Here is a 21,053-nt window from a genome sequence, read left to right on the forward strand (position 1 = left end):
GCAAGTTTCAGTTGATTTCATCTGATATCTCTCATAAAATTTTCTCGATTTTTTGAACAATAGTTTACGGTGTATTGTTTACGCGAGATATTAATAATTATTGTAATAACAAATTGTGCAAAATGGTGGTGAAAAATTCTACCCCTCAGCTGGAACAGCACATTCAATGTATTAAATTTACAATATTTTGCTTGAACACCGTTATGTGGGTAGGTAACATTATGAAACACGAGATTTTGATAACGTCGTGCAATATTTAATATGTAAGAAATATCATATTTATTAATATAACTTTCATTGTGGGAAATGTGTTGTAGCATGTAAATAATATTATACATACTGTTAAGAGCAGTCACATTAAAACATTAATTAAATTATAATATAGTGTAAAAAGATATTTGTTAATATTCTAACAAGAGATTGGATCGATTATTACAAATTAAAAGCGTGTAAGATGATATTAATGAAATTTATGTTATCTGTAGATTTTTGGAGGCGCGATGTTTGGTTTATGTTTATGGCTAAGGTTTGAGCCAGTGTTTCAAGATTGGATAATGTTCTTGGACATGTATGAATTTTACATCGGCATTTATGTATTAATGGCAACGTCCGTATTCGTCATAATCATTGCTTTCATAGGATGTGGCGCAGCTTTGATGGAACACATTATGGGTCTCTTTGCTGTAAGTTAAAATTTATTAAAAAAACAATATATTATTGATATCTTCGTATCACACACCTTTCTGTAGTAAATTACATTTTAAATACTTTCTGATTGTTTTCCCCCCTTTTTAAATAAGTTCATTTCTTTCAGCATGTGGGCCTCCAACTATTTTGCTTCATATGTGGCTTGGCAGGTGCTGGTGTTGTTCTTGATTATTCAACTTACGATAGCCAAATTCAGCCAATAATATATAGATCAATGATTCATCTTATCAGTAATTCTCAACATGACAAGGCAGCTGATATTCTTAAAATGATTCAAGAAAATGTAAGTTAAATTTCGACAAACAAATAACAATAAAATGTATGATCATGTTAAATTTGTGGATTAAATAATATAGGTCGGTTGCTGTGGTGCTGATGGTCCAATGGATTACGTGAGAATGTTAAAACCTTTGCCAAACGAATGTCGTGACACTGTTACCGGAAATGCCTTCTTTCATGGTTGCGTTGAAGAAATTTCTTGGTTTTTAGAAGCAAGATCAGGATGGCTTGCTGGTTTGGCCCTCTCTTTGTGCATGTTGCATGTGAGTATTGATGAATATTAAATGACATATCTCAAAAAGATATAAAATAATATTTTAAAGAAGAATAAATCGTAGATATTTTTTTTTCTTCACAAAATAGTAGTGGCATTTTTTCTTTTTTCTTTCTTTTGTAATTACAATTTACACACGAATATTTCGTTGTTACAGGTAATATTGGCGGTACTCACTTTAACACTTATTCGTGCTATTAAAAAAGAAGAGGAATCTGTCACATTCAAACATTAATAAATAAATGAATAATTCATTAAATTGTATGTGCTAATTATTAAATATTACGCGAGCGTTAACTTATAATTTCCTTTTTTTTTTTAATTTTTTTTCTGGTAAATATAATTTTATACAAGCGAAAATTATTTTTAGTTTTATTTTTTGTTATTATTATTATTTTTCAATAGTCGAGAAACAGTCGATAGAAGATAAGTAGCGTGTACTTTTTTTCACTCTGATGTGTTAGTTTCTTATATAAAATTTGAAGATACAGATACAATAATAATTAATTATTAATGCGCGCTAGAAAGAACAAAAAAGAAAAAGAAAGAAACAAGAGAAAAAAATGTTCAAAGTAAATACCATTTCATTGCATTAATATATGTGTCTTTTATATTAGAGTTTATATATGTATCTGAAATATATTTTAATTAATATTATATATATATATATATTTTTTTTTCTTTCTCTCTCTCAATAGTCGGACGAAGAAGCATTTTTAAAAGTTGATTAAACTAAAATTTGAATTTTTTCATGTTTTTTTTACTCTCCATAAGAAAAAGTTCATAATTTTATAAACGTTTTTATATAAACATAGAGTATGTATACTTATATAATGCAATTGGTCCAATTATTGATAAATAAAAGTGTACATGCAAGATGTGTTTTGTTTCAAGCGTGGATCCAGCAGCAACGTATAAGAAAAGTAAAAAGGCCCGTCATTTCGTTAGACTGTTCATGCATTATTTATTTCATATGTTTTCTTTGTTTTTTTTTATTATTTTTTTTTTTTTTTGATTGACTGTATCATTAAGTATTATTATATATCCCATTATTTTATGGCCAAATAATACCTTTAATTATGTACGATGCTTTTGAGTAAAAACGGTTTACTCACTTTATAATACAATATATAATGTTTAAGTAAGTTTTCTTAACACGGACTGTTTTTCTTTCTATCTTTCTTTTTTTTCCTTTTTTCGCCTATAATGGACTTATACGCTTATTATATTTGCATAAAACGTTTAGGTAATCATTAAACGCAGTTTTAATAAATGATTTACACGTACAACGATTTACATAGACTATAATTAGGTTATTAAGCGTCAGTACCAAAAGCGATTCAATGTTTTTTTTTCTTTTGTTTTCTTTTTTTTGCAAAGTTTATTTATCCCTAAGAGATATACAAAAGAAACATATTTTTTGTTTGTTTTGTGTATTTTTTTTTGTTTGTATTTTTTTTAAGTTTATAGTTTAGTTCAGTTTAGTTTAGTTTAGTTTAGTTTAGTTTATAATTATATCATTCTTTTGTAATAAGACAAGAAAATTCTGTCATGATTTTCAATATTTGTTTTTATTAATTTCCATCAAATGGATACCTCTGAATCAGTACAATTCACTTTAACCAGCTATGTTAAAATTATGCACATCTGCAAATCAGTATTAAAATATTACAATTTTATATTTTACAGTATTCATCCTCTAGCTCCCTCTAAAACAGGTTTTTGTTCATATAATCATACAATTATTCATTACATGACAATGTATCAGGGGGGAAGATGAAGAGCTTTACTTTTTTTTTTATGTTGAGAAAAATGATGGCTAACTGCTGAGCCAAATCAAGGTGCAAGTCAGTCTGACTGTAGGAAAGCCTTTTTTTTTCTTAAAGTTGTATTATTTTTTTTCTTTTCTTTCTTTTTTTTTATATATTCACTTCACTTATTTGATCTGGTTAACAAATTCACAAAACAAGTGACCAGACCTATTTCATCTGTGTGCCACATCATAGTTTGCACTAATTTCAATGATAAGGATCTGTACATACTAAGTTCTAGGAATGTTAACATTACAAGAAACCACAATAATTTATTATAATACAGCCTGCAGTACACCAGATGACGACTCAAGGCAGTACAAAACACGCCCGCTTCTTAACTTTGCTTTCTCGAACAATTAAAGGAATTAAAATGGTTTGGATAGGATTTAAGTATTTCCTTTATTGACATAATGAATATGAGAGGGAGGATGACGATGGTAAGGGCAGGGGGACCACTTCTACGCATTAGGAAAAAAAAGAATGATAATAAAATAAAATAAAAATTACAATATTTGTCTACTTAAACAACTGCCATTTACGAAGAAGGTTCTCATCAAAATGAATAAAAAACATAAATCATCTTTACATATTTCTTGTTTTATAGTAAAACTTAATGATCAAAGTCACTATACAAAGTAAAATTAGGGTTTTTTTGTCTCTATCCTGTGTTGTGTTATGTTGTGTAATCCTTTCTCGATAAATCGCGGTGTTGGTGGTTGCAGCACGGTCACGTAAATAAAATTTCGACTTTTTGTGCATGCAACAACGAGCAGCACCCTCTCTGTAAGTTATAGGACGACTGTCGGAATATACTGTCCTAATTTTGATTTGTAAAAGCTGTGAACTACATGTTTTATCTCGATTCAAATTGCTTATAAACTACAAGGCTCAATCACGTGGCTTTAGTATCCACCATTAGTGAAAACTATCACACGTTGATGTGAATGTACGATATCGACGTTGTGTTTAAGTATACTTATTCTAATTACTTACAGCTATATTCTTGACATATATAAAAATCAATTACACTCATACAAAGCAGCCCCATGCCCTACCTGAGAGAAATTTGATTTAAAGAAACGTTCTGTACAAGGATATACAACATTAGTCTCTTCTTATATTCTGGCAGCAAATGAACTGAACTGATAAATTTCACAAAACCATTAGAGTTTTTTTTTTGTTAACAACGAGGCTAGTGAATCTTATTTTTCTTTTTTCTTGTCATTACTAACTAAATTAGCTTTTAACATGATGTGGAGACAAAGTCAACAATGATTGAGCCCCTGCGCCTTCCATCTCACACAATAAGTGGGCACCATCTTTTTTCACTTCTCTATGCTATGACACTTTACATGTTGCTAATCAATATGTTAAAATACAAATGTCATTCATACGATCTCCTTTCACATAGCGCATGCACACAAGTTTTAAAATAATTATTATAAACGCGTGTATTTTCAATTATTATGTAAATAATTGGGGACTCATGGTTAGTTATTTGTTCTCCTAGTGGTGTAAGTACACTCACGCTAAGGTCAATGGTACGTACAGTAGGTGAGGTATGCTTTTAGGATCAAGGACACGGGGTGATAGATGACATTTTATCATGCAGCCGCTATTCATCGTCTTCCTTCCATTCTTCTTCACTGTCGCTTTTTACAGTATTTGCAGGTGGCGCTTCTACAACCACTGGTACACCGTCTTTCATTTTCTTTTTGTATGCTGTCATTTCCTGTTAAAACATAGTTTTTTAAAATTAGTAACTTTTAAATTAACACCGTCACACCACGCTACGCCTCCTTCGATCATATTTTAATTATTATTCTTTCAACTAGGTCATTTATACTTCTAATACATATTTACGTACTCTTTCATATCGAGCTTTATCCTCTTCTGCCATAGCCTCATATTTAGATTTGGTTTCGGGATCTACGTCCGACCATTTTTTACCTAATTCCTTAGCAATATCTCCTACACCATATTCAGGATTCAACATTTTCACTTTACCACGTTCATCGTTACAGAACAAAAAGAAGGCAGATCTAAAAAGAAACAGAATGTTATATCAAATCTTATGTTGTAATCTTTGAAAGTATCCTCAACTTCCCAGTGAATAGGATTTCAAATACTCACAGTGATCGTTTAGGTGCATTGTGATCTTTAATATGTTTACGTTTCCTTCCTCTGCCCTTTTCTCCTTTAGGAGGCGTATAATTTTGCATCTCCGCGTCGTATCTTTTCTTATCTTTTTCTGCCATTTCGTGAAAACGTTTCTTTTCTTTGTCTGACATTGTCTGTAAAAGATAGGTAAACACACATGTTTTTCTAAAATCATACAAATCTCTTAAAAAATAAAGATAATCTAAAAATTGTTAGAACATATTTATTTACCCAATTTCATCATTTTTTCTCTAAACCAACTTTAAGTCAATATAATTGATTCTAATACATCAAAAATTGTAATTCTACATCAGTTGTAAGAAATGTGATTTTTTTTTCTATCATTAAATAAAGCCAATTTAATTTTACTTTCTATTATGAAATACATACACATATGCTAAATAGGAAAATTAGCCGTTTGCGAGGTAGAAGAGGGGAATTGAAGGGTGGGGGATGAAAGAAGAAAGGGAGTAAACGTTCTCAGCTAAAGAAAAGTATATATAGAAGGGATAAGAGGAAAAAGGGAGGAGTAGGGAAAATGGGAGAGGGTAAAAGAGAAAGAGAACATGAAGAAGGGGTGGAAAAGAGAAAGAAGAGAGAGAGAGTGGGGAACAGGAAAAAAACGGAAGAGGTGGCACACGTTAGGGCTGGTCGATAGAATAGCGTAGGGTACGTGCCACGGTCCAAAGGGTCCTTTCGACTGGCCGAGCTCTTTTACATTATTTAAAATAAAAAGCACAAGAGAATATAGAACCAACTTTTTTTCTTTTCTTTTCTTTTCTTTTCTTTTCTTTTCTTTTCTTTTCTTTACTTTACTTTACTTATTTTTCTTTTTTGTATTATTTTTTTCCTTATTTTTTTTATTAAAGAAACTAAATATGTTATTACATACTGCGTGACAAGAACTACACATACTTCTTTCTCTCTCTACCTCTCTTTTTAATTGGTTATAAATTTTAAGTAGGAAAAAAAAAAGGTTTTTTTCTTCCTATTATTTATTTTTTCTTCTTCAATATTTATTCACATATCGTAGAAGATATCATATAGAATTTAATTCATTAGCGTAGTACTTTACGGCGGCCATTAAAGCGTCGGCCATTAAAACGAAGTACGCGTATATGCATATATGCATATATATGTTACTTCTCGTGTAGGAAGAAAAAGATGGCGAACAAAAACGATTATAAACTCTTCCTCGGCGTATATTCTCTTTCTCTCTCTCTTCAATCGTATTACCTTTTTTTATAAATATATATATTTTATTTTTATTTTTTTTTTAATCTCGAAAAATAATCGAAACTTGCATGAAAAATTCTTTTCTGTCGCGCACGAAATTGTAAGGGAGAAAGAAAAGCTGTTAATGAAATTTGGTCTCGGGTTTTTTTTTTCTCTATACATATATAAATTAATTTCTTTTCTTTCACGTAAATTAATGCGCATACTTGTATTATTTATTTAAAAAAAAACCCTACGTTAATTTCGTTAGAAAAAATAATAAGAGTATTGTTGAGAAGAAGTGGGTCTTAATTATAGAAGAATTTTTTATGTTCAAAGTTTTAAAAAATAATCTTATTAGAATCATTTTTGAAAATAATTTAAAAAAATTTATTAAATTAATTTAAAAAATATTATTTAATTCAATAAAATAATTTAAAAAGAAAATTGTTGAATTATATAAAGAAATAATAGTAAATTTAATTTGATACGGGGCATCGGCGCATCGTGAGCCAGACCTGATGACTTTTATCTGCAGAACCAAGACGACGACGACGAGGGTGCGCTGACCGATGCACCAGCTGCTGCGCTGCGGGTGCAAGGCCTCGAAGGAAAAGCACACGCTGGCCTGCCTATACGTACGTTCTCTGAACTCTTTTCAAATAATAATCATCCGATAAATACGAATATTGCTAAACGTTAAATACTCGATTTCAAAATCATACAATCGTTTCGAACTTTGAACATTTCGTGAGATTCTAATTCTTAAGAAATTATTAAGAAATTCTTCCAAGATGAGAATATTTGTTAATATTCATATATATATATAAATCGTACAACGCACTTAAATTATTTATGTTATCAACTAAAGCGCGTAATACAATTTTTTTTTAAATCTAATCTGAATTTTGATTTGAGTGGTATCATCATCAAGCATACACATATACATACATACACGTATATGCATATGTATTGGCATTTATATTATAAGCATATATGTTAATGTAAATGTAAACTATTCATAAGGCTCATAAATTTAAACAAAACAAAAATAAATAAATAAACCAGCTACATTTTTCTTCTTTTCTCGATAAAGATAAGAAACACTAACTATTTCTATGAATACATAACTCGGTAAAAACGTGAGAAACAACGTTACATGTCATTGTTATATTTGGCTTGCAGCACATAGTTTGATACATATAAATGTAACTATTGTTTAAATGTATGTGTGAGAATGTAATCGCAACTAATACTAACAAAGATATCATTGACATGTTTTATAAATCAAATCTTTTCTCTATATATGGTTTATTAAAATTGCTTGTTCAATAAATAGCTCAATGAAGTGACTCGATAAAAGATAATCCTATGTTTTTAAAGATAAAATTAAGTATTTTAGTATTTTATAATTAAATCACGTGATCAACAAAAATATTCAATGTAATTGTACACCAAATTTGACGTAACCTCAAAAAGTGTTTTTTTTTGGTATATTAAATTATATATTTAATATATTATTAACACTAGATATACCAGACCAGTCATTTTGACTGGTCGGGCCATTTTAATTCAAAATTTCTACTTCATGTAACATTTGAGTTCTGTAAATAATTAAGCGTTTTGTTATTTAAAAATATCTATAAATCCATTTATTATCTATTAAAATTATTATTGTTAAACATTTTTTGTTATTTTTTAAGAGTAAATAAAGATTGGAAGCCTCAAAAAGCATTTCTTTTATACACCAGTCATTTTTACTAGTGTGGTAGAAATAGGTATACTGAAAATGGTGGTATATCTAGTGTTAAATATATTATTATATATTTAATAATAAATAAAATAAATATATTATATTATTTAATATATTATTATTAATATATTAATTTATTATTATTTATTATTTCTTTTTCTTAATATAATTATTAATATACTTTTAGAATTGTAAAATTACAAAAACTTAAAATTTTATATGAAAAATGTTTCTATATAATTAAAAAAAATAAAATACTTATTTCATTTTTATTCTACAATTTTGTAGACATTTCTCAGATATTAAAATTGTTCAATTGAGTTTTTAAAAAAAGACAAGAAAAAGTAATTAATTTTTAATATCATCTAGGAACTGTTTGAGGTTATCATTTAAGTATCGGTAAAAAAGATAAAATTATTAACGACTTTAGAATTTGTAAGTCAATAATTGTTATCAATTCAAATTGTACTAACTAAATAACTTTTGCATGTTTCTTTTTCCTTTTCTTTTCTTTTTAATTTTATAATCGAATGAATGAAGTGTTCTCTTAATACTGTCGATAATTAAATGACCTTTGCACCTATCAATAAAATCTTGGAATAAATGTTTTAAAAATGAAAAAAATGATAACGGAAGAGATAGAGAGAAAGAATAACGAACGTATATATGTATCTACAAATAAAGATACAAATGATGGTGATTGATCCGATTTAAAAAAAAAAAAAAAAAAAACATAAAATCGTTCGGATTCCTTCAACTTCTCTCTCATGCACACACGTTGCTCTCGAGTGTGTATCGATTTTCGAAGCGCAACCCTTATCCTATAAAAATATCTCCTCATCGTTGTGATAGTACCAAAAGAGGGATAAAAAAGAAAAAAAAAAAAAAAGAAAATCAAGAAAAAGAAAGGCCAATTAAGAATATGAAAAATGCAATATGAGTTTGTTTCCACATTAAAAACATTATATAAATAATAATTGCAATATTTTATAACATATATATAGTAATTAAATACTAGTTACTATACCTAACCTAACTTTTATTAATCTCGATATATATATAATCCAATCATTAAAATAATATTTTATATCTTTTTGTAACATATCTGTGACTTGACCTATTATTATCTTGAAAATAATTTGTAATAAAAGAAGAAGAAAAAAACAAGATGGATTCCTATATTAAAAATACTGCAATGATCAAATTAATTTTCTCGATAATTATATATACATATATATATATATATATATTGTTAATTTATTTATTTGATTAAAAGAATAAAAATATTTTCTATCTTTTTAATCGTCGTATAAGATTTATAATTCAACTATTATTTTGAAAATACTTTTGTATAAGAGAAGGGGAAAAAAAAGAAAAATAATAAAATGGAAGACAATCTAAAATTCTTAGTATTATTCTGGATAAAGGACGACTAAATTCCAGGTGAATTATCTATCAGAAATTCTCATCTCGATTACAAGACTTCTTTAAACTTCGCGTTAAGTAGAGCGGGACCTGTTGAATATACTCGATATCTATTGAATTCTACGAGAAAGTTTCTGATTGCAAGAAGTAGAGAAGTAGAAGTAGAAGTATAGAAGAAGAAAAGAAAAGAAAAGAAAGAAGATGAAAGGTACTTGAACATCCTTAAAAAGGGACATCATCACACCAGCAAACTAAAAAGAAGGTTTTGTCGAGATTAATAAAAGTTAAGTTAGGTATAGTAACTACTAGTAGTAGTACTAGTCTTTTTATCAAGGTTAAATTATTTTTAAAGGTAAAACATTAGTTCTATTTCGAGTTATTCTCACGAAAGAGACACATATAATAATCGATAATATGTACAACAGTAAAAACCCCACGTGAGTTGTCAGACGTAGATATAAAAGTTAATGTGAAACGTAATAATATAAAATTATGTTTTATGCATATAAAGTAGATCACAAAAGTTCTATAAAAGTCCCTAGATAATTTTTCAAGTCAATTACTTTTCTTTTTTTTAAGATTAAATTTGTAAAAAAACAAATATGGTTCCTAAAGTATGCCAATTTAACTTAAAAAAAAAACTTAAGCTTGAAAAAAAGAGAAAAACAATTATATATAATTTTTCAATTATCAAAGTCCGAAATTTTTGGAATAACCTCAAATACACGTTTTATGGTGTGTGTGTGTGTGTATCGCTTCTCGACCTATGGTTAAGATCAAAGTGTATTCTCTCGAATACGAATTTTCGATATATTGTAATTCAACAAACACGCATATATATTTTATACAACTTCGACTTCTTCACAAATTTGATTGAAAAGGAAATGAAATAGAGAGAAAGAGAGTAACTACTAATGTCAATATATCAACTGTGAATATAATTTCATGGTTTGAAATTTGTATAAAATAAAATAAAAATTGTAAAGTTCGATTATTCTTTATGTATAAAATATGATGAACGCGTTTCTTTTAATATTATGACGAAGTTTTTGCCATTTCCCTATTTAACCTCGTTTCATTCGTGTATCATTCGATGTTATCGATGGTGGTCGCAATTGTTGGCTGTCCCTTTACGCTCATCATCAACCAAGCTGGTACGACCACGTTTAAATTCACCTGCTCATATTTTTTCTTTTTTTTACATTGCTAATAAAGAACATTCTCCCGTAAAAAGAAATCAAAAAACAAGAAAAGAAGCGTCCACCAAACTCGACTTTCATTCGCGCATGCGTTTTGAGTTCTTTTTTTTTTATTATTAAATGCAAGAATTTTATTAACGCCAGGAATATGTTCGATACTTTCTTCTTTTTCTCTTTTTTTCTTTTATATAAAAATTCTGACGTGACTTGAACAAAAATATGACTTTCATCAAACAATAATTGAATTTTTCAAAATGGCCGACATTTTTTTCCTCTAGGGTGTCTCTTTCGATCGAAATATATTTCTATTATTATTAATCATAGTACCTAGAAATAATTTTAGCAATAATAATTGTAATTTTCCGGTTGTGGTTAAAAAAAAAACTTTTCGAACAGAACCATTTTTTCTTTTTTTTACTTTTTCGTAATAACTAACCGAGCCAATAAGGTATTCTCAGGAAAATAAACGGTTGTTACCGTAATACAGGTACGAAGAAGAAGAAATATAAGAAGAATAAGAAGAAGAAGGAATCGAGACATGAAAAATTGGTGAAGAAAGGGTGTGGTGTGTGTCCTGCGTGTTATGCGTTTCGGCCACGCCAACCAGAGAAAAGCAATTTCTTCTTCAACGAGCAAAAACTCGTTCGTTATCATGACTTCGTGAAAAATTTAAAAGAGAAACCCCCTTTCAAATATTTATCATCGTTATCTTCAATTTCAAATTGCTTGTTTGTAAATTGATGAAATAAATACGTGTATATAATAATTAGGGCGTGTAAAAAGTCACTAGTTAGAATACAACAAAAAGTTCCTAAATGATTTACAAAAATTCATTATTTTATTTTGAAATTTGTTTAAGTTTGCAAATTAAAGTTTGTATATACAAAAAGTGGGGATAAATGATTTTTAAAATCATCTAGGGACTTTATTGACTAATCCAGAATTATGAAACAAACAAATAAGAAAAAAATCTATGAACATGAGTGTAAGAAGAAGAAAGGCTATCGTATAAATTTTCTTCTTAACTGTGGAAATAAGATTTGTAAATGCCAAGTCGTACACGCATTCGTCGGAATTAAAAAAGACAATGGGGGTTGGGGGAAGGGGAAAGGGAAGAGAGAGAGAGAAATGCACGGCATTTCGAAAAAAGTTGTTCATACGAATTACGATATACATAATATACACGAATAAAACTACACATGGGGTGTGATCAATTTAGAAAAAGTCCTTCACTCTGTATATGTTGTTTAATTCAATATCTCTCTCTCTAGTGTGGGGTATTTTAAACATGCTAAAAGTTGAACTTCTCTCTCATTCCGGCTATAATGCTCAATGCTATCTCGGAGCTGAGAACAAGAATTCCAGAGTAACATTCCTCCACGGTCGAGATCCCATATTTATATCTATTTAAAACTGGTTTCTTGCTGAATAGCGTTGGGCAAGACCAGAAAACGTAGCAATTCTACTCCCAGATGATAATATGCAAAGAAAAATTACGTGAATTCTTTTTTTCTGTTTTCTAAATCCGAAGAAAAAAAGGAACAAACGAGAATTTAGGGTTAGGAGTGGGGGATGGCAGTTTCCGGGGAAGCCCCCTGGAAACAGAAGTTTTTACCAAAAAAAAAAAACTAGAAAATGAACGTCTTTCTTCTTCTTCTTCTTCTGATGTTTGTTTAGAAATGGGGATGAAATAATAAATCAAAAGTAAATCCTGTTTTCTCTTACCTTCCACCTATTCGCGCATCTCTTTGAAAATTCACGAAATATGATTTTTTCTTCAGGATGTTTCTTCTTGTGTTCCTGTCGACAGGTTTGAACGAAGAACGCGTATGCGGTCATTCGTCCCCTAGGCTTGGAATCCTTTCCTCTAGGCATGTTGTCCCGTTGCAGTCCTTGAGCGTTATTTTGTTGCAAATTATTCTGCTGCGGTAACTGCTGTATTTGATGCTGCAAAAAGTCAAACCAACGAAAAATATTATTATTATATTAATTTAATTGTTTTTACAACACTGTTCTTACACAACGGTCATATTATATAGTTTATATTTAATTTATTATTTTATTATAACCATGTGAAAAGAACGTAAGGATCGTTTGTAAAAAAAAAAAACTAATAAATTAAAATAAAATAAAATTACGCAACGTGAGTTCTGCCATAATAAGAAAAATAAAATAAAATAAAAGAAACAAAATTAGTATATCGATGAAACTGGTATTTTCTTCTAATATCTTTAATAGAATTATAATTCAAATAGAAAAAAGAAATAAAAAGTAAAAAAAAAGGAAACCATTAGCAACATCGAACGATTGTTCAACACTTTGCATAATATAAATGTATAAAAATGTTATATGCATAAATGCATATATACATTAGTATGTTTGAATGTAATCTCACCCAAAGATTACCTCATGTTGCTTACATGTACAATATCGTTATCTTAACTAATCGCAATATATACATATATAGATATATTTACAATGTGCAATAGGAAAACATGAAAATACGTATTTTTTTATCGAACTAGTTTTAAGTTAACTCATTTCGTAGAAAGCGAAAAATTCGTTGTCGGACATTTTGGTGTGTCATTTAACAAACGAGAGAAAGAAAATGGAAAACTAAAAAAAAAATAAAAAAAATAAAAATTATGATGCAACGAAATCTCATTTCGAAAAGGGAATTTACATTCTATCCATGCACACACACACACATATATATACATACATATACATTAGATATTCATACATACATACAAGCGTATATTTAAGATAAATATATTGCCAAAATCGTAAGAAATCATTGGAACATATTTCTTCGAATATAAAACTGACATGAATTATCGTTCTTCTTGGCATTCTACAAACGGTTTCTATGAAAATGGAAGAAATATGTAAGAGAAACGTATGCGTAGCGTGTATTCTTCTCCTTTTTCTCTTTCGTAGGGATGCTGCTAGCTGCTTGCTGCTGTTGCTTTTGCTTGCTCTCTTTTCCTAACAAAGTAAATCTCATCGGAATTTGTTTTCATTCCGTGTTACGGCTGCCGGTAGAGATGATAACAGGCTTTCAAACTTTTCCTTAGTTCCATAAAATATATATCTATGTATTATATACACATATATATATATATATATATATATATATATATATATATGTGTATTTAGTTTAATAGACGTGTGTATATGTATTAACTTTTCCATCGTGAGAAACTAACAAAATGTTTTCGATGAAAATACATGTGTGTCGAGCGATAATTTACTGACGAGTTTTCTACCATCTGATAATAAATACGTATGGGAATATAAATAAATAAATATATATATATATACACATTTATATATAAATATATATATATACATATGTGTATACATATGTGTTGTATACATCTATAAAATAAATGACAAAAAAAAAAAAGAAAAAAGTAACGGGAAAATATCGAGCCATATATTTTCATCTCCATGAGAGTTTTTTTTCAAAATTAAAACAAAATTAAAATGGACGTTCGAAATTATTTTGTCGAGAATATATAAAAAAAAATTCTCTAGTCAAATAACAGTTATAAAAAGGTTCCTTATTTTTTTATTTTCAAGAGTATTTTTTTTCCATCCTTTTCAAATATCATAGAAAAAATAATAATGTAAAAAAATAAAGATGGACGTCGTTCTTTCGGAATATCTTCTTTTTATCTATAAAAAGAAAAAATTCTCAAGTTTATAATCAATATTGTGTAAACACAGCATGAAAAAGGATCTTTCGTATTTCTTTTCCCTCAATACCACGAAAAAATAATTAAAAGAAAATACAATTCTCAAGTTAATAACAACATTGTATAAATATAACCTATAAAAGAATTCTTCTTTTATACCTTTGAAGAAATTCCTTCGACAATATCGTAGAAAATAATGAAACATAAGTAAATAAATAAATAAATAAATAAAAATAAACGAAGTTATTATAGAAATACTTTTTTCTAGAAAAAATAATAAAGTTTAAAAAAGAAAAAAAAAAGAGGAAAAAAAAGTAGCCTCCATCTTTCCATTGATCGCAATAAAGAACAAAAAATAATTGAAAAGAAAAAAAAGGTAAGGAAAAAAACAAAAAAAAAATAGAAAAGTTATCATTAAATAAATGAGCGCTAGGAAAGAAGAAGGGCCTAACGAAAAAAATAATAATAATAAAATGTGTTTTAGAAATAAGCTAATAGTGCTAGCATGAGCACCAACCACCAAGAGCAGGTGCGGTCTATGCAGTCCGATCGATGATGCAATCGGGAGGTGCGATGGAGGTGCAATGGAGGTGCGATGGGAACTTGGAATAGGGGCTACGTGTATGTTATGTGTGTATATGTATATGTGTGTTGCCCAAAAACCGTTTTTAGAAGACGCGTGCGTGCGCTCGCGCGCATGGCAAAGATAAAATGAACAAACGAATTGAAACGAAACAAGGAAAAAAGAGAAAATAAATAAATTACTTTTTCTCCTCCCTGTCACCCTCCTAACTCCCCACCTCCTACCCTGTTTCCTACCACCCTTTTTCTTTCTTTTTTCTTTTCTCCCACTTTAACGCGCATGACGATCGTCACATTTTAATATCGACGACGTCATGCAAGCTAAGGAAGGGGGAATGGAAGGGGGCAGGCACGTCGTACTCAAATAAATTATAATATTTACGACCGATAAAAAAAAGAAAATAATATCAAATACTTAATCTAATATCTTGACTTCCATCATCGGATAAAAGTAAAAGATCTAATTTTCAAAATTCCTTTCTTTCAACTGAGTTTTAGTCGTCGTCGTGTTTTTCCTCTTCTCCATTAACGAACTTTTTTAAAAAAACGCGGTTAAAAGATAAAGAAAAAAAAATATGTTTAAGAAAAGTCACTTTTATCTGAACAAATTTTGCAATTATCTTTTTATCAAGTCAACAATTTCTTTTAAAATTGTACTTAATAAAATTGTACTATTTAGAATTCATCATGTATTTATACCGGGTGACCGTTAAAAAAAATTTCTAGGTTATTTTATGAAAATGATTTTTCAAGAAAAAACATAACCTTAATTCTTTTCTCAATTCTTCCAGTACAACGTAACCTTATTTCTTGCGGTACAACGTAAGTGCATACAACAACTTTAAGACGTGATAAGAATAAAAAAATTATTAAAAAATAAAGAAAGAAGAAATAAGATTAAAAAAAATAAAAGAAAAAAGAACGAGGAGCGAAGAAAATTCATTACTTCGTTATCTTTCATAATTTATCACGTTTCGTAGAAATTCGAACGTGGGCTATATATTTAACACAAGAGTATCTCCCCTCCCTAACCCCCATCTCTTCCCCCTCTTCCTCTCTACCGAAAGTCTATTTATGATTAATAGTAGTTCGGTCTAGAAGCCATTTGTTTCATGGTTATCCTATAAAAGTAACCTAAAATAAATATAAGATAGTATGTATGTATGTGTGTGTTATCATCTTCGATTGAGAAAAAGTTAAAAGTTTAAAGAAGATCTTTATACTTATTTTTTGTTTTTTTTTTCTGTTTTTCTTACTTTTCTTTTGTAACAATTTATGTCTTATATAAAAAAAAATAAAAAAATAGAAGAAACTTGTGAAAAGAAATAAATATATGTATATATGTATATATAGTTTAAATTATTTATATTAGGTGGACAGGAAAGTAATATTGCATTCTAACCTAAAATTCTAACGAATCAATTTTTAACAAATTTGTATTTATTATAATATAATCACACCATTACTTTCCGGTTCATCTAATATTTATATATTATATATAAATATGTATACATGTATATCCTGTGATTATAAGGAATTGTCACATATCTCGAACTTCAATGATCTAAATTTACGTGTTGATCTGATGAGTGTAAACACAATCGGTTAGATTGAGATGGCCTCGTTTGCCGCTAAATAAGAGGCGTGAATAGGTTCCATTGTTATAAGTGTATAAGATGATGATTCTCACGTTTGATGTTTATCGCGTAGGACATTCCGTTGATGTTTTGATTAGAGTAGTACTTATAATATTACTTATTAAAATCTTATATATACATATACAATAATATTATGAACAAACAAATAAACAAATATATATATATATATTTATTAATTAAAATTAAATAATAAATTAATTTTTATATAAATTAATTTCAATTTAAATTAGGAATTAAAAATTAAAATATAAAAAATATAAAAAAATAAATTAAAATTAATATAAATATAAATATATATAATTTTGTTTGAATTAAGTACTTTTCTAAATTTACCACCCTTTGCACACTCAATGGTTTCAAAACTGTGATAGACATTTTTAATTAAATACAAATAATGTCCCCTCCCCCATTTAATAAAACAATGTGACAAGAGAACATTAACATCATTGAATCTTTTAAATAAATTGCTAATGAAATTGTTCCAAGAAATTATTGCGTTATCTATTATTGGTACAATTTGAATTAAAACAATTCTCTTTCGAGTGCAAAAGAATACATCAATCACCTATAAAATAACACATGATAAACATATATACATAAATTTATCTATATATTTTATCTTGGATAAAATCTAGATAATTAATTGCTAAAGTAGAAAATAAAAATTATGATTGAAAGAAATATGAAATCTTTTATATATATATGATTCTTGAGAAATATTTTTTCAATTAAATTCTAAGGACAGATGAAGCTGCTGGTTGACTGTTTTTGAGCTTTGAAAAAAACACACTTGGATAAACAATTTTTATTTTTCTTTCTCTTCTTCTTATTATTTGAAAAAACAATTCCTAACGATCCAATGATCAGTCGTGTAAAAAAAAATAACATTCGCCATATATATATATAAATGCAATTTATATTATTGTCGTGTGTGTTAGTAAATAACTTAACGACAATAATTCGATGACGAATGTTTCTAAGAAATATTCTAGAACTTTGACGACAAAGAGAATGAAACGTAAGATCCATCCTTCCTTTTCACTATCATCACTACAACCAACATATACAATCATCAACATACAGAAGAATTAAATGTTAAATAAAGTATGAATGATCGGATAACGATCGATGATATAATAATGAAAATATGAAGTAAAAAACTACTACTATGACTACTACAAGGAAATATTGGGTTGGCAAGAAAGTAATTTCGGATTAACTAATAGATAGGGTTATGTTTGTTTCGTTATTATTTTGTTAACCCATTATATGCCAAATTATTTTTGGTTTCAGAAATATTTATATTTTTGAAAAAGTCTTAAATGGGGAATGTGGCTGGTTGCACGAAAAAAAACCAATAAGAGACTATTACCTATTTCTTTTATTATTATTTTATACATACAAAATAGCTATTATTATGCAATTATTCCATACAGTCCATATAAAACCGAGTGGTGTAAGTAAAATTCCAAAATCCCCAAATGGGGATCGTGGCAGCTAATGGGTTAATGTTAGAATTTTTTAGTTATTTAATGTAAAGTTCATTTTTTGTATAGAAAGTTAATAAAATTCAGTTATTTAATTTGAAGTTCATTTGTTGTATAGAAACAATTGAGTTTTATTTAACATTAGAAAAGCGAAATTACTTTCTTGCCAACCCAATAAATTTATCATAATACAAAATGAAGAAACAAGAAGAAAAGAAAATATCCTAGCAAATATCCTAAAGTATTTTTTCCTTCCTATTTTCTTTTTTTTATACAGGTAATGAGACACCAACCAACCAACATAAAGAATAAATGTGTTTTGTTGAAAAAGAATTTTGTGTTAAAAATTGAATTGTTTGTTGAAATTTTATGTATAAAAATTGTTGTGTATATAAAATATATAACCTTGAAAGAAAATAGGTGTGGGAGTATTGTGTGTGTGTGTGTGTTGAATTTATTAGATATAAAATTTATAGATAAAAATAAAACAAACGCTTATATTAAAAAACGTGTATAATGAGAATTACTATTGACGTAATTTTCTTCTTAAAAAAAAAAGAAATACTTGATATGTAAAGTTAGATAAATTTTCATCGTTAATTAAAGATTTTTTTCCTTGTTATTATAATAAAGATCTTCTCTTTATCTAACTTAGGAAAGTTATAGGAAGAATAAAACTAGTCTTCGATCGAGCGAAGTACCGTTATGGAAAGAAACTGAGTGAGAGAGACCCCGAAGTTTCGTTTACGTGGAATATATTCTCGCCATATGTTATTTCACGGATGAATGATTTAAAGTAAAAGAAAAAAATGAACAAAGAAAAAAAATAGAAAAAAAGAATTCATTAAAAAAATAAATTTAAAACAAAAACAAAAATTAAATGTTGAATTATTGAAATTGAAAATATATGAAAAAAAATATTGAATTAAATATAATAAAAAATTTTAAACAAAAACAATGATTTCAATGTAATATAAAAATATTAAATTAAGTAATATTAAATTACAAAAAAAAACGAAAATAAAAATAAAATGTGTTATAAAAATATTAAATTAAATGATAATAAATTTCAAACAAAAATAAAAATTAAATGTGATATAAAAATATTCAAATTAAATAATAAAAAATAAACCAAAAACAAAAATTAAATGTGTTAAAAAAATATTAAATTAAATAATAAATTTAAAATAAAAAAAAATAAAATGTGTTATAAAAATATTACATTAAATAATAAAAAATTTAACACCAAAATCAAAATTACATGTAATATAAAAATATTCAATTAAATATAATAATCAATTTCAAACAAAAACCAAAATTAAATATGAAAAAAATATTCAATTAAATTAAACATAAATTTTAATTCAAAGAAAAATCAAGAGGAAATAAAAATTCGAAAAATTCTTATTATAATTAAATTACTTCAAAATTATTAAAGTAAAATATAAACTATGAGAAAAAGTTTATAAAATAAAATTGAATTTTCCAACATTCTTTCATATCCTACTTTTTTTCCTTCCTACTCTCGAAAGTAATATTTAATATATGATTTACCATATTATATATATATATATATATATATATATATATGTTATATTACTTAATTAAATATATTACTTAAATTTGTGAAATCTGAAAAATTCAGATTAGTCAAGAATTATTTCAATAGAAATATTTCTAAAGTTTTATTAAACGTTCTTTTTACTCTATTGTTCCCTGACGAGGTTAAGAAAAACTACAGAAGAAAAAAAAATAATAAAAAAAAAGGTTTACGTTACACAATTGGGAATATCAAGCACGTTTTTAAATTTAGTTTTTTTTTCTTTTTTACTTTTTTTTTTTTTTTTTTTTTGAGTAAAGTAAGTTTTTTCTTTCGACGAGAAAATCATTTTCTTTTTCTTTATCGTTACACACACAAACAAACACACACACACACACAGAGAGAGAGAGAGAGCATGGGTAATTAATAATCCTGTCGTAGTTCGGGGATAGACAAAGGAAGAAAATTTATAAATTCTAACAAAATTCTAACCTAACTTTTATATTTCTTTTTTTTTCTTTTTCTTACCTGAACAGAACCACGTTAAAAACTTTTTCTTATTGATTCTTCAATCGTTACGTATTTCAAAAACGAAATGTATAAACAAACAAAAAATATTTTTGGTTAATGGACAATTTTCTTTTTCCTTTATTTTCTTTCTTTTCATTCAAAAATAAAAAAAATAAAGAGTAGGAGAGAAAGAAATGAAAACATTTACGTATTTTCGTCAATAAAAATGAAAGATTTTGTGTTATGTTGGAGTGAAATTAAAAGATGTAATACGTAACGTGAATACGTAACTTGTTCAAAATTTGGTTGAAACAAAATTAAGGTTAAAATTTTTACAAAGAGGGGAAAAAAACACAATTATCTTACATTTACATAACACCGGAAACTGACGATCAGAGAATTTGAAAAAAGAAAGAAAAAGGAAAAAGAAAAAAAAAAGAAATATGAGTCACCCACCAACACAGATAGAAAAATACGAATACGTGTTAGCACGAAATACTTTATAAAATAAAAAAAAAACTCGTGATGCATATTTTCGGAGTTAATAAGTAAATCTTCACACATGTGTTGTGTGTGTGTATGTATGTGTAGGAAGAAAATAGTAAATTATGGATGAGCGTGTAATTTTGGAAAATGGCGCGCATGAACACCGTTCGCCATGTTTTCTACGATCTATTAAAACTTTTATTATCGAAAAATAAAACTTATTTTGCAGTCACGATATTTTTCTACCAAAATAGTACTCTAA

The 21,053-nt window shown here is 27.5% G+C and overlaps 2 protein-coding genes across 2 annotated transcripts in view; one reads left to right on the forward strand and one right to left on the reverse strand.

Annotated features, from left to right (window-relative positions):
* Tsp2A (tetraspanin 2A) lies at positions 1–4,421 on the forward strand. Its single transcript, XM_015319938.2, has 5 exons — positions 1–209; positions 486–683; positions 815–991; positions 1,065–1,250; positions 1,419–4,421. The coding sequence occupies exons 1-5, from the start codon at positions 123–125 to the stop codon at positions 1,494–1,496; spliced, it is 726 nt and encodes a 241-aa protein (XP_015175424.1). The 5' UTR covers positions 1–122; the 3' UTR covers positions 1,497–4,421.
* LOC107065878 (high mobility group protein DSP1) overlaps positions 2,814–21,053 on the reverse strand; it is a 25,190-nt gene continuing 6,950 nt past the window's right edge. The window contains exons 2-5 of the mRNA XM_015319939.2: positions 12,553–12,774; positions 5,209–5,369; positions 4,943–5,117; positions 2,814–4,807 (exon numbers count right to left, since the gene is read on the reverse strand). Coding sequence (XP_015175425.1) covers positions 4,691–4,807; positions 4,943–5,117; positions 5,209–5,369; positions 12,553–12,774 — 675 coding nt within the window. The 3' untranslated portion in view covers positions 2,814–4,690. The remainder of the gene's footprint in view (positions 4,808–4,942; positions 5,118–5,208; positions 5,370–12,552; positions 12,775–21,053) is intronic.

The sequence above is a fragment of the Polistes dominula genome, unplaced genomic scaffold (genome assembly GCF_049000335.1).
Source record: "Polistes dominula isolate Pdom_NZ unplaced genomic scaffold, Pdom_raw_medaka contig_77, whole genome shotgun sequence".
Taxonomy (NCBI): domain Eukaryota; kingdom Metazoa; phylum Arthropoda; class Insecta; order Hymenoptera; family Vespidae; genus Polistes; species Polistes dominula.

Coding starts and splice junctions, on each gene's coding strand:
- Tsp2A (XM_015319938.2), top strand. CDS start 123: ATGGTGGTGAAAAATTCTACCCCTCAGCTGGAACAGCACATTCAATGT. Junction 210..485: donor GCTTGAACACCGTTATGTGG/GTAGGTAACATT, acceptor TGTTATCTGTAG/ATTTTTGGAGGCGCGATGTT. Junction 684..814: donor ACATTATGGGTCTCTTTGCT/GTAAGTTAAAAT, acceptor CATTTCTTTCAG/CATGTGGGCCTCCAACTATT.